Source organism: Thermobia domestica, chromosome 4 (genome assembly GCF_964235325.1).
Source record: "Thermobia domestica chromosome 4, izTheDome1.hap1.1, whole genome shotgun sequence".
Lineage (NCBI taxonomy): Eukaryota > Metazoa > Arthropoda > Insecta > Zygentoma > Lepismatidae > Thermobia > Thermobia domestica.
In genome coordinates, this window is record NC_137457.1 from 216,474,883 (window position 1) to 216,490,252 (window position 15,370).

Below are 15,370 nucleotides of genomic sequence, written 5' to 3' on the forward strand. Positions count from 1 at the left end.
ACATATTTTATTCGTTCAGCACAGTATTTAAAAGTCTATTACGACAGCGGAACAAGTTGACCTGCAACTTGTTGCTAGAAATAGGCAAGGAAAATAAACTAATACGGGAAGAAAATAAACAAAATTATCATAGATTGCAAAGAGAAAGAGAAACAAAATTTGATAGTTTGGAATTAAAAATAGATAAAATAGTCGAGAACTGTACCAAACATTTTGAAGGAGTACAAGCCCAGATGAACGAAACCAAACATGAATTTCAGATGATGGAGCAATTTATGAAACAAGTTCAGAAATAGTGTACATATTGCTCTAAAGCGATAGACGAAAAGTGCAAACGGACATCAAATCCAGGATTCAGGAGGTACAGATGCGATGTCACTTAGTTATTTATGAAATACAAGTAATATCGAAAAGAATAGGTAAAATAGATGACATTTATAAGAAAATAGGCCAAATTCAGAATAAGCTGAAAGCTGTTAACCAAAGTAATGCTTCTGCGTAAAGCCAATTGAAAGTTGCACAACAGAAACAAGACGTTTATCTTCTATTTCTAGATATTTAGAGACTTGTGAAACACTAGGAAAGTTAGAGGAAACACTAGGAAAGAGTCGGAAAGTAAAGTAGTTAGAACTGAAGAATAAACAGCTTGGAACGCAAGACTTGCTGAGTTATGCTATATAGATTTAAAATAGAGAAAAGAACAGAGACAGGCTCAAATTAATCATACTATGGAGAGTAAAGCAGAAATGTATTAATAAAATGAGAAATGAAGGATATGAAATAGAATTTAGTAACAATTTCAGATACGTTACACGACTTAGAGAAAAAAAAGTCAGCAGAAATTGGATTTAGTATTATTACTAACACTGCTATTCAAATTTTCGGTAGCACGTATCTTAGTGATGCAATAATTGGCGAAGACAATAAGAATAGTGAAGAGGAAACTGAGATTAATGAACCTCACAGAAGTAAATCTAATCATAACAAACAAGTGAAAATTATAAATAGTGACAATATTATACCAGGATTGAAACCGGAACTTATACAGACCTACGACGCTTACGAAAGTTCACAGGTTATGTTACTGATATATCTGTTCATAAATATCTCCTGAAGTTAAAGTATATCACTAAATTTTACGGCTTTCAGATAATGCGTTATATCAGGAATTTTTGTATGTATTAGATTAACTACCACTACATTGCTTCTATTCACATAAGGAAGAACTTACCAAACCTGCAGCAAACAAAAAATAAATGAATAAAATCTTTTGTTAAAGAAACAAACTTCCTACACAGATTCGTTGTCTGCAGAAATACTCATTTTGATGCGAAAACAAGTACCTCCATGTATATTTTTGCGATATCTCACAACTAAAGGAATTAGCCTCTCAATTACCAGAGATGTTAATTATGGATATACCGATGTTGCCATACAGGTACATGAGGGATTTTTTTCTTCTAGGACACTCTAATATGCATTAAGTTTCAGCTTCTTTACAAATGTTGAAATACTTTATACGAAAGTGCTTAAAAACAAAGAAACACATACCTCACTAATAAACACAAATTATCAAAGTAATTGCTGGAAATATAAATTATCAAAATCATTATTGTTCTAACAATAATCCAATAGCTCCCCTGTAAAACGTTGCAAGCGACAATTTCTGTCACACTGAGATCTTAACAAAACAACATCGCAAAGAACATTCCCCATCACGTGGGTTATGTCTTTTTGATAGAAAGGTATAGTTTGAATCTGAAAAAGTAAATTTAAAGCCTATACATAATCAATATATAGTTTTTTCGATTTCTGTAAAGTTGGATTCTTGTTACTTGCAACGCTGTTCGATGGAGTCATTCAATTATTATAATACTCAAATAGACATTCGAGTAAACGAGTCAATAGTACTCAAGCTAAACGCAGTGGAGGCTAATTACATAGGCAACATAACAGAAATTAAATATTAATAACAGCGATAAACAGCATTCTTCTCAAAATCAAGATAAAACTAATCAACCTCATCAGAATTCTAGTTTCCTAAATTTTAATAACCATCGCTGTAGGATAAGGAAACTTTAAAGATAGATGTAATCCTTAAAATCACAATAGGGTACGTAATCAAGGCAATTTCAGTAGCAATAGCGAGAATAATTTGTGTGATAATTTAAACTCTGAATTAGCTATTCTGTGAGTCGAGATGTAACTAAGTATAACCACTTAGATACTGACGCATTCGAAGACTTCATAATTAACCAAGCATATATACATTGTATTTGCAATTGTAGAGACAAAGAACCAGTACTCATTGACTCTGAGTTTCAGTATCAGATCGCAGATTCATCTTGATAGATGAATGTTGTTAACGCTGGAATTGATTCTTAGGCTTACGACAAAATCGTTTCTTCTCGATTTTCTCCAATACTAAACATGAAGATTTACACTCTCACTCACATCATTTTGTTAAGATTAATGTCAGTCGATTTGTATATATATATATATATATATATATATATATATATATATATTATTCTTTGACTTATTTTCGTTTTATGTTACTAATGAGGTACAATTTTCACTTCCTATTTCAGGTACATGTCTTGGCCAATATTTGCATTATAAAATTACTATGATGTAACGAAAATTATCACTTTTGTAACAGCTACTGGACATATAATTTCATAAATGCGAATATTATGGATTTTTAAATGGTGGAATTGCAATATTTGATTATTACTAGTGTTTAATATTATTATATCTTACCTCGGTTGCCGTAAATTTCTTGTGAGTTGCATGGAAGCTGAAAATAGAGTGAGTAAAAACTTCTTATCAACATATAAGATTTGGTAGTAAATAAGTAAATCAGAGATTTGTTCCGCAATAAATCCATAAATACCTTCTATAGAATAGAAATCTTATTCAATGTGAAGAACGCTACTGTCTAATAATCTCATGTTGTTTGTGTTCACGAACTATACCATATTCACTGGTTTAGAATAGAGTTCGGTTGATGAACGAAAGTAATTCTGAAAATCTGTTTGTAACAGTATTTTAAATTATAATACATGTACTTTACTCTTTCGATTTTCAGCAAGAAAAGGAAATATTGATTTTAATCTAAACTATAATCTATAATCGCCTTTAGAGTTCTCTCGAAACTGTGCAAGTGCTCTGTCTTTGTTCGAAGCATTTTTGGAAGAACTAATTAACAAACGAATACAACTTTACCATCTCATTCTTCACAATGTATTCTACAGCTTAACCCAGTATTCCCTCAAAATAATATTTGTTGGAGAATAGCCAAAAATAGATGTTGCATGATGGTAATGTTAAGCGCTTCATGAACTATGGATGCCATTATATATATATATATATATATATATATATATATATATATATATATATATATATATATATATATATATATATATATATATAATTCTAAATCAAATGCAAAGAATGCATGAGGAAGATGTCTTGATCCACCTGAAATTTTATACTGGAAATATGTCGGTCTTTTGGAAGCGCAGATTAACGGAAGAACTATGGAAGATCTCAATCAAATAAATCAAATACTCTTTGGAAGACGTTGGCTTTGTGCTACACATAAGTAATGTACCACTCAAGTAAATCAAAGAAATCGGTCAGTTAGGCTCTGGCTTTCATTAAGTATCTCAGAGCCTTCGAGACCTAGGAAATGATCATACCACTGTTTTGTGTTTCGGTTTCCAGTTGGTTATCAACAAAATATTTGCAAACTTTGAGGCTATATTGTTGCTTAAATTTTTCCATCATTTCACATGAAATGAATATCTGACAAGGGTTTACTAAATTCTTCTCCTTCGAAAGATGACTTCCAACTCTTAGCCGGTAGTATAACATCACGTATGCGCACGACGGTATATAATGCGAGGGTGATTCCGAAAATAATGCCTCCAAGGTGATATGTTTAACTTGGGTTTGAGAGATACCAGATACCAGTTTACTTTGGTTTGGCAGGTATCAGTGGAAATCCGGACTATAGGCAGGATGAGCCAGAATGTCAACAGTTAGCCAGCAAATGGAACAACTTTGAATGTTTTGGCGGAGGAGAGGACGTGTGGCGGTGCTCGATCGACTGACACATCGTTTCCGGGCCGTAATTGTGTATCCGCGACTTGTCGTTGGCGATGAATGTTCCTGGGCGCACAACCTTCCGCAGTCAGAAATTCAAGGACAGACCGGTGTTTCAACCGGACATCACCACAAGATGTCATGGATTGCTCCATTACTCTGAAACAAGGAGAGATAAGGTGAAACAAGTGACATTCAATAGTTTAAACATCAGTCTATTAATGATAAGCAGTTCAGAATGTTTGCAGTACTATTGGCGATCAAGTGGGCTTGGAGGCATTACTTTCTGAATCACCTTCGTACATGTAACTTTTGAATTTTATTTGTTTTCGTGGATATTTTCAAAATAAAGCATGCAATGTACAACGAGGATTAGATCATATCAATAAAAAATATATATTTAATAGTAACATAAAATTGCTTATGCAGCTCTCCTGTTTTAACCATTAGTAAATATTAAATTTAATAAAAGCAGCCTATCCACCAGACGCTAGGAACTTGAAAGGACCCCGCTCATAGCGTATAGAAATCCGGTTTCCGTTAAATTGGCTGGTATTGCAGTATTTTGTGTATTTTGGTCCCCTGATGAAATTTCTTAATGGGCACTAAACCCGAAAACCACACGTTTTTAAATACTCGCTGATTATTATTGTCACTTAAAGGCATACGCTTCTTCGTAAACTGAAAATAATAATTAGAATGATATTTTATCTATGAAGTATGAATGAGTCTCACTAGGATATACTAGGGTTTTTAGTGTCACTGATTCTGAAACCGAGGTCGGTTTACCTCCATCACGTCAGGTTCAAGGACATTTGAAGGTGAAATTCAAAGGGGACGTTGTAAAAATCCGAACAAAGAGTACATAAATGTTTATTGGGTCGCTGGATCCGATTATGTCATTTTCTTGATGTTACAAGTTAATGTTAATGTCATTTCGAGGTCAAACATCGAAAAACGTCATAAATAAAATCATACATAGGATTTTAGGGTACCTGAAAAAACTTCCAAAGAATCGCACCCACTCCTACTGCAAGGTTTTCAGATCACTCACTTCAAAAAATGTACGTGTGTATGAGTGCGTGAGGGTGTATGTATGTATTTATAGATGTATGTCTACGCAAACATCAATAACAAATCAAATACCCTAGTCAAGCTCTACTAAAATACATACAAGATGCTGGTAATCTTAATGTGAACATCGATTGAAATTAAAGGGAAATACGGGAGGTTGAAGCTCAAGAATGATCAGATGTGAGATGCAGAACACGACGAATGTTAGAGCTAATAATTCTGATGCATGGACTGCAATGATATTTCTTTGTAAAAGTTAAAAAAAAAGAAAAAGAAAAAGAAAAGACAAGAAAAAAACTCATCACTCCAGTTGTTACTATCGCTGTATTGAATTCACTATTTCGTAATTTATTTTTTATTTCTTTCCTTTCTATTTCGTTTGTTTCTCTCTTACTTTTTTAATATCTGAGTTTGTATCTATGTTTGCTAGAGTAATGAAGTATATTTTTTGTTACGCAATACAATTTTTGTTAACGGGTTCTTAGGAGAAAATAGGCCTACCTGAGGAGAACGATGGCGGAAAGTCTACCACTCTCCGAGGTGGGGTAAGGCCGCTATGGAATTTTCCAACATGGCCGCCATGCGTTATTACTATTCGTAAAGTCTCACTTACGCGCCTCGTGTGCCCCTTCTAATTAACATACAGCGATGAGTAATAACTTTTGAAAAGCTAATGGAACGCAGATTCCAACGATGTAACGTTGTTTCCCATCTTGCACACCGACTAGAAGAAGAAGAAGAAGAATATATTTTAAAAATCATAAAATACTCGACTTTTTCCAAAAATGTTTCATATCTGGCAACACTGTGTGTACAGTACCGTAACGAAAAACATGTTATTTCATACCTTATACATCTGCGTGTAAGATGTAAAACAGTTACTCAGATCTAGCACGAGGAAGGTGTCCTAATATGGGATACCCTTATCGGCTGTATCACCGATTTCAATGGAGGAAATACCGTTAAACCATTATATGAGAACATCCTGCGACCATCCTAATCACCACAGTCTCATGACGTATACATCGTTGTAAGCTTATAGAACAGATTTCAACTATATAGCATTGATCCCAAGTTGACCCACTGGATAGAAGAAAAAAAAAAGAAATTTGGAAAATTACGGAGTAGTTATTTATGTATTATTAATATATATATATATATATATATATATATATATATATATATATATATATATATATATATATATATATATATATATATATATATATATATAATTGCTGTATAACGGATTTTACTGGAGGAAGTGTACCATTGTATGAGAACACCATGCAATGTAATAATTGTCCTTATTTGTTCCAATTGAAAAAAATTACTAATAGAAGTAGAATATGGGGCGTAAGAGCCCAACAAATTTAGGTAGAGAAACACTGAACCGAAATCTTATTCCAATGTATAATTTAGTGTTGACATGCCGTGTAACGTGGGTTCCTGTCACCACGGCATGGCGCGTCCTCAGGTTGCGGATCGAGGAGAAGGCCTCTGGATATAGAGGTTAGCTGCGAATATACTGAATAAGCAGTCGTGGACAGCCGACTAGGAGTGGTCCTCCAGGTTGGAGGTTTGGATAGGGCTAACAACCTCATCCTGTAAAAAAAAAAAGAAGCAATTGTTCAGAAGTATTCACAAAAGCCTCGGACAAGGACTGATAACTTGGCACGACCTCAGCAAAAGAAAATGGACATGAGATTTGGAACATGGAATGTTAGGAGTCTTTATAGGGCAGGCGCGTTAAAATCCGTAATGAGTGAGTTAGAGAAATACAGGATGGGTGTAGTAGGAGTTCAGAAAGTTAGGTGGGAAGGAAATGGATCTATGAATTCCGGAAATTTTACGTTCTTTTACGGGAAGGAAATAAGAATCACCAGTTAGGAACAGAGTTTTTCTTCATAAATGTATATTACCAGCAATTGAACGGGTTGAATTTGTTACTGACAGACTTTCTTTTATTACTCGTAAGGGACGGTGGTGTGATATTGATACCTCCCAATATGGAGTTATCATGTTGAAAATTTTCGAACGCCCTGTATAATAGTGTAGAATAAAAATAATATAGGATATGTAAGGATGTAATGTTGTCATTTAATTTTCTTGTAATATTAGAAGGTAGGATTAAGTTAGGACGTGCATTAAAATAGGTTTAGGATTTTATTTCGTATTTAACGTCTATGTTTTGTTCATTTCTATCTTAATTTCCTATATTTCTTTAATAATATTCTGCTTATTTCTTTTATTTTCATCTGTAGAACGCTTTTCCTATCTCCAAACATTCTGAAAATTCTCCCAAAATTTTCTTAAAAAATTTTATTCTAAAATTATTCTTCATAAAATTCTTTAGATTTTCAGCCATCTTGATAGAAAATCGTCAAGATTCACTCGGTTTTGGTGCATCATCTTCAATCTTGTCTTGTGTGACGTCAGTAGCACAGATTTACAGAATTATTTATAATTGGTCGCTTTCCTTTGAAATCTCTGATAATTAGCTCATCTTCAATCTTCAGACTGTTACGTCACATTGTTGTTGTACTGTAATGGCGTCAGCCTAAGAAAGCAATCCTCAGTTACTGCTCGTCAGATATTATCGGCATAAAGTGGTAAAGGAAGCCGCTCCAGAACGGTTTTTTTCTACTAAAAGATCTAAAAAGGTTCGATTGCAAAATTTGCGATATTTTTGTGTTATTTGTTTGAACGGAACGGAGCGAGTAGCGAAGGGAATTAGTGAAGCGAAGCAGCCCAATGTTGTAAGTTGTCTGTATGAACTATGGACGGAATCTGATTTCTACATAATTGGATCCTGATTTTTTTGGAAGAACCGTGATAGTTAATAGACATTAACTGGTTCAGGTTGGACTGTATATTATAAAGGATGTGAGTGATAGTTGTTTTCTTCTGGAACCATGAAATTCATCACAAAAATTAATAAGAATGGTTAACAGGAACTGGTACTCGTAAGGACAACCATTGGATTCTTCTTGCATATAAACTCATCCGAACTGTAAGTAAGGTTTACTTTATTTCTAAAGTGGTTTCAAGCGAAGTAACTTGGTAGCCTGGATTTATGAATATTTTCTTTTGAACCTCGAAATTCACCAAGTTATACAGTTGGAATATGGTGTTCAGTGAAACATAATAATCAGTGGCGTATTTACGATTTTGTTTCGGGGGGGGGGCTTTGCTAACTTTATTCTTGTAAATGTGAACATTCTGCAAGATGTTTCATTTTCTTTAAAATGGTTTATTGAATAAACATTTTACTATGTTTTCAACACACTTAAATATAAAATATTGTATTTTAACATATATATGTATAACAATCAAATCACAGGTCTTATTTAGTAGTTTCCATTGCTCTTAATTTTCTTCTTGCTTTATTTTTCTTGAAATATAAATTGTAGTGTTAGTAAGTCAGAAATTAAAAGGTGTCACACGCAGAAAAAAAGACAAATTAATAAAATACTGCATACGAAAACAAAGCCGATTATGTAAAATGGGAAAAGTGAACCCTGATCGTTTTTTGCCGTCACCCTAACATAGGCCTAATTTACGTACAATTTACAACACGAAATCAAGACGGCGTCTTCCTAACTTGGCGAGATCATTTATGACAGTCTGTACGTTGATTTTTTCTTCACGATGAATAGTCATCATGGCGAGTCCATTCAAGCGTTCCTCTCCTATTGCGTTTCTAAGATATGTTTTGATTCTTTTCATCGTAGAGAAGGAGCGTTCGTTTGTGGCTGTTGATACTGGAAGCGTAGCTAAAAGTTGGAGCAATCGAAATACATTTGGATAAATATTGCGGTCGCATATACTCAAAGCTTCCATTGCGTTTTGTGGCAAATGCTTCACCCGCCGCAAACGTTGATGAAACAGTTTCAATTCTGCTTGAGTTGTTGCAAAGTCAGTCAACAGAGGATCTGAAGCATAAAATGCGTATAGTTGGTCTAATCCTTCAACTGCACCTAAATCTGACACTTTTCGCGGAAGAAGACATCTAAAGCTTTCGAACAGTTCACTATAATTCAGAAAACGTTCTTGCAATGAAAGAATGAATGTGTCCAACAAGGGTACGAAGAGAGAAACTTTGTAATAAGCTTCCACATCATTCCCGGCTTTCTGATTAGCACGATGTTGTTGGTTTCCAGAAATACGTGGTATTTTAATTTCAGCATCGATGGATGACGCTATTGTCTGTGCTTCCAGGAAAAGATGATTGAATGTCTTGTCAATATTTTCCCTCATAGTCAGTAATTCTTGTTTGAAGTCACTGGCGATATTTACCACCTCAGCCAAGTCAAGATCTTCACGCTGGAATTGACGGCAGATGGATTCACCCAAGGCAAACAGTTCTGATAGTAACACAATGCAGACGATAAAATCCCCTCTGGTGATAGTGGACAATAGGGGCATGGCATTGCCGTCAAATTCTTGAATTTTTTCCAGAGCCAGAACAATAGAACTGTGTAACTTCTTGAAGTCTTGAGCGCTGTGAAGACGCTCTAACCACCTTGTCAAACTTGTACGTTTTAAACTTCTGACTTTATCATCGTTTAACGATTCAAGAGTTTCATTTAATATATGTTTGCGCTTCGGTGACAGAAAGAAAGTTCGAACTGATTCCATTGTTCCCAAAGAATTGCGTATGAGTGGAATATTACATGCTGTTGAAACTACCAAATTAAAGTTGTGGGCGGCGCAGTGAGAATATAGTGCTAGCGGAAAGTCTTGCTGCAAAATAGAATGTGCTCCTTTAAGTTTCCCCGACATTGTAGGTGCTCCATCGTACCCCTGTCCTCGTAAGTATGAGATGTCCAGACCAAACCGCACACAACTGTCAACCATGGCTTTAGCAAGTCCTCTACCGGTGACAACATACACTGGAACGAACTGTAGAAAATCTTCACGTATCTTGAGATCACTAGAGACATAACGTACACAAATGGACAGTTGTTCCGTCCCAGATATATCCGACGTTTCATCAGCAAGAAGTGTGAAAGCCTTGGCTTCATTTATGCGCTGAACAACCGTACTCAAAAGTTGGTTGTTCATGCAATTGATTATTTGATTTTGAATTCCAGGACTAATGTATTTATTGTGTTTGCCAGGCCCTTCCAGAATTGTTCTTAAATTCTGATCACCTTTTGCACGATATTTTAGAATGGCGCGAAAATTACCTGGGTTCTTCTCGTCTCCTTTGTCCACGTCTATAGCTCCGGAATCAGTGTGTCCCCTTAAAGGAATTTCCTGACGCCCACAAACAATGACCGCTTCGATTATTGGAACCAACTGTTTTCGATTCTTTTCCACTTGCTCTACTAAACCTTTGTCCAACTTATGTTGTACATCAAGTTTCTTATTCATCATAGTTTTTACAAAATAATCACCATCAACCACAGCAGTTGTGTGATAGTTGTTTTTAGCATGAACGTCGAAAGCTTCCAGAGCATGTTTCCAATCCGAAAACTTGCAGGTGACTAACGCTCCAGGACTTTGATGTCCACCTTTACCTGCTGAAGATTTTGCGAAAAACACACAATATTTGCAAAATGCACCATCTTCTTTTGCTGAATATACTAGCCAGAAATACTTCCCAAGCCAGCTTGAGTTGAACTTTCTGTTCTGCCCACCTTGCGAAGTTTGAGGGAATTTATAGGTACCTTCTGGTACAAATAGATTTTGAAACCGTTCTACTTTTAAATTGTCATCTAGGGGTTCGATTATTGAAGGCAAGCAATCAGATATATCATATATTTGACTTGAGGATGCACTAGGATGAACTTGACAATATTCTTCAGAGGTTGAGGAAAAACATTGAGAATTATCAGAACCTGAACACGGCAGAAGTGACAGGTTAGTTGAATTCGCTGTATTAATCTGGCTTGAAGATGATGGCTGATTTTCTGAGCTAGGTTTTTTTGAAAAGTAATCCAGAATATTTGATCCTTTCCTTTTACGATTCATTTTGTTGTTCCATGCAGGGTAGCACTCGATATCCGTGTATTTTAATTTATTAAGTAGCTTCTTTTTATTAGAAATCTTTAGACTTACTCAAATATATTTCAAACAAGTTCCGAATAAAACTAGTATTCAGATTTGTAACAAAAGTTCAATTCAGATTTGAGAAACTAGGGTTTACACAGCTAGGTAAACCACTTCAATGTTCAAAGTTAACAATCACACACAAACTTTTTGGTTAAGTTCTTAAAAGTGGGATAATAAACTTGAAATGGACTTCTTACTACAATTGACACAAGTTGATAGTTTGACGGATACCGTCTTCTACAACTTCACCATTATGACCAAATCGAAAATGTTCACCATAAATTCTTCCACGAGTATGACATTGGTAACTACAGTGAGTTTGCAACTCTATTCAATATGTCTGCACCCATGTGAGGAGATCAATAAACACTACACAGAATTAAAAACGTTACCGTACTTAAAACTAATGAATCTAAACTATGACCTTAACTAAAACTCATTTCTACAGTATTTTAAACACAAAATGTACAATGAATATACTGTCACTGCAGTTAAGTCGATTCTAATTTAATAGTTAAAATGTGACTTCAGCACTTTTACATTGTTTTCAAGGCAGCGTTGATGATTTAAAGTTACGGTACCTTCGCAAAAGCTCTGCGAAACACTATTTTAAGTTATTTTTCACACAGAACACTTGTATTTCACTTCACTGTTCTTGGTAAGTCATATTTTAGTTCAAATATTGCAGAAACCGCAGAAAATCTTACATTAGATTACAGCTTTGGAAGCCTACACCTGCACACAAACAGATCAATCTAACTAGTGTTTCCAATTCATGATTAAATAATTGCAAGTTGAACATTTATGAACGTTGAATGTTCATGAATCAAATCACGAAAGGAACTGTTAAAATGTTTAATTTTCTGCATGTATGAGAAAAGCGTTAGTAAACATGGCAAAACTGTAGAACACCTCGAGTTCTACAAACAAAATGCATTCTACATGCATTTCGTTTATAGAATTCGAGGGGGTCTCCTCGAAATACTCGAGGGGCTCTCCCCAGCATTTATGGAAATGAAATCTTTAATTTAACGTCGTACGTTATACTATCGGGGGCTAAAGGAGACGGATGATTATTGCAAATGAATGATGGTGGAAAGAAAAGTGGGAGGAAACGGAAGAACCCCGAGAAATCCCACGAACACGATGTCATCCACCACGAACTCGCATTGCCTGGAATCAAACCAGCGACCCGTTGAACATGAGGCGAGCGCTCTACCACTAAGCCACTGTGCCCCCTTCCCCCATTATGCATGTTATACTATGTTTGTGTTACATAAATTTCTTCCGATACCTTTTCACAGTTTGCCACTACAGACGACAATAAAGGTTTGCATTTGCCCATTCCTTACATTATATTGAAGAGAGATACCATACATTTTTTCGCCTCGATGATTTGTGACTGGTTTGTTAAAATTAGGTTTGTATTCTTTATCAGATGGAAACTATAGTTACTTATGATGCGAGAAATTGGATTTTGGCTCTTTTATTTCAGGAAAGAAACCAAATATTAATAAACAGAAACACGTCAAGTGGCGTCAAAAAACTTTAATTGTTCTTTCACAAATGACATGGTTTCTGACAACACGACTACCTAGGTTGGTGCCCTGTATTTACAGGTAATAATATATAATTGATTAAATGACTCATTGCTCTCAAAAAACTATTTTTACGAGAAGTATTCAAAGTTTAAAATAGAGTAAAAGCTATATATCAATTACAATTTACCACCATGGATATTGAGCTTTATTAGCTTTATTACAACAGGTACAAAAATTATAAAAATTGCGATAAAATTTCGGGGGGGGCTTAAGCCCGGAAGCCCCCCCCTTAAATACGCCACTGATAATAATATAACTATGTCTTCGTAAATTCCTTTCCCGTAGGATCTATACAATTACTGAGACAATATGTGACGGCTTAGGCTTATCGATAAAGGGGGGGAAATAAAAGGTAGAGCAAATACTGACGGAATATACATGCGAGTGTAAAATTTTCATTTAGAGTGACCATCAAAATTCCTGTTATTCAAAGAAAGCCTAAATCTTGTGAAAGGCTATATGCAGTATTCTTTATTATTGTTGTGATTTTTTTTTATTTGGCTATGCATCATTTGGCTGTCCATTAGAACCAAGCTAGACAAATAGGATAGGAATGACGTTCTCCCGTATAGAACATATATTCAATATATTTTATTTTTTTAAGTTTTTTTTTTAACCTTAACGTATCCGTAAAGTATGAGAAAATAAACCGAAGCTGTACTTTGATAAAAGAAGCACGATGGGTCGTTTCGTCACAAGTTTCGATAGGGGCAATTGGTTTTCTACACCGTGCGGACATTCATTTTTTTTTTTTTTTTTTTTTTTTTTTTTTTTTTTTTTTTTTTTTACTAACAAAATCCCATTAAAAGAAATGTGGCCTGGACTGCCAACCAAAGCGTTTTTACGTTATAAAACAAATTTGTTGGTGTGAGTGTGTAGTGTGAATGTGTCTTAGGTTAGTGTAGGTTAAGGATTTAGTGATTTCATGTGTAGTTTTGTAATAGAATGTGTAGGCAAGAAATGAATAAATATAGGAAAAGGGTGCCTAGTAATAGTAGCTGCTGTGAACAGCTAAAACATAAGATTTCTGATTTTTTTTTTAATGAAAGATATGAATGCCAATGAGAGGCACTTTCCTTGATATAGTGGAGAATAAGTGACTATTAATAAAAGTATCAAATATTGGGAATATGTGAAATAAAATTGAAAGTTATGAGAGTATGTGTGCATGTAATATTTTAAAATGGCTGGTCACGAATTGTGGCACGCACGGTAAAATGGTTCTTTAAAGTGTAGTGCGATGTATTGTTGTGCCCCTAAACTAAATGTAAACAGTTTGTATAAAGCTTCGGTGAAACAAGTAAAGCTTCTGGTTGACAATTATGTTTTATTCCATATAACAGAGATATAGTAGAGTAGGAAATTTTATAGTAAAACATGATTTAGTCGAGATCAAAACAGTGCGTCTTCCTATCAATCTGATAAATGAATCATCGAAGGGAAAATGATATGAGTGAAACGTTACGGGGAACCCATCAGTGAATGTCACGAATCCTGAGATTTTTTTTTTTTTATTTACTTTTCCAAATTTTCGAGTTTATTTATATTTTTTTTTCCGTTGCGCAAACTTCATTTAGATAATACACTTGCAGGGCAGGTCTTCTGAGTTCGATTCTTTCTCCCATGACTATGGAGCGAGTGAGTGCATCCCCGGTTGCGAGCTATTCTTCTGTGATGGCCACATAGACTTGTAGCTGGTTAAACTGGTGATATACTCAAACGCACCTTGGTCCCGAGAAAGCGAACATCTGAGAACAACAGTAGACACGAATACACACATAAACAAACAAATAGAAAAATTAATTAACTAACAATATTATTGTTTTAAATGTACATGCCCCAACTGAAGATAAGGATGACATATAAAAGACAGTTTTTACGAAGAAGTGGAACGGATATTCGACCAACTCCCGCGATACCATATGAAAATTCTATTAGGGGATTTCAATGCGAAAGTAGGACGAGAGGATATTTTCAAATCGATTATAGGGAACGAAAGTTTGCATAAGGAAAGTAATGACAACGGTGTTAGACTCGTGAATTTTGCAACATCCAAAAACCTAATCGTGAAGAGTATAAAATTCCCACATCGCGACGTTCATAAATACACTTGGACATCACCAGACGGGAAAACACATAATCAAATTGATCACGTTTTAGTAGATAGAAGAAGGCAATCTAGCATAATTGATGTCCGGTCGTTTAGAGGGGCTGATTGTGACACTGACCACTACCTGGTAGCAGTGATAATACGAGAAAGGTTATCGTTGAATAAAGGTAATATTGATTGTCCGAAAACGGAGAGATCTAATTTAAAGAAATTAGAAGAGAGCAAGGCAAGAGAAAAATTCCAGATTGAAGTTTCGAATAGATTCTCAGCTTTAGAAGATTCGGAGTGCACTAGTGTTGAGGATACCTGGATTGAAATTAGAGATAGCATTAAAATTTCAGCAAAAGAAAAATTGGGACACGCGGAAATACGTAGGAACAAACCATGGTTCGACCAGGAATGCATTAAACTA

General features: G+C 35.0%; 1 protein-coding gene across 2 annotated transcripts in view; it reads right to left on the bottom strand.

Annotated features, from left to right (window-relative positions):
• Positions 1–15,370, bottom strand: part of LOC145683442 (uncharacterized) — a 207,104-nt gene that overhangs the window by 150,394 nt on the left and 41,340 nt on the right. For both annotated transcript variants that reach the window (XM_081754781.1, XM_081754780.1), the window contains exon 2: positions 2,764–2,800. In XM_081754781.1, coding sequence (XP_081610907.1) covers positions 2,764–2,800 — 37 coding nt within the window. The remainder of the gene's footprint in view (positions 1–2,763; positions 2,801–15,370) is intronic.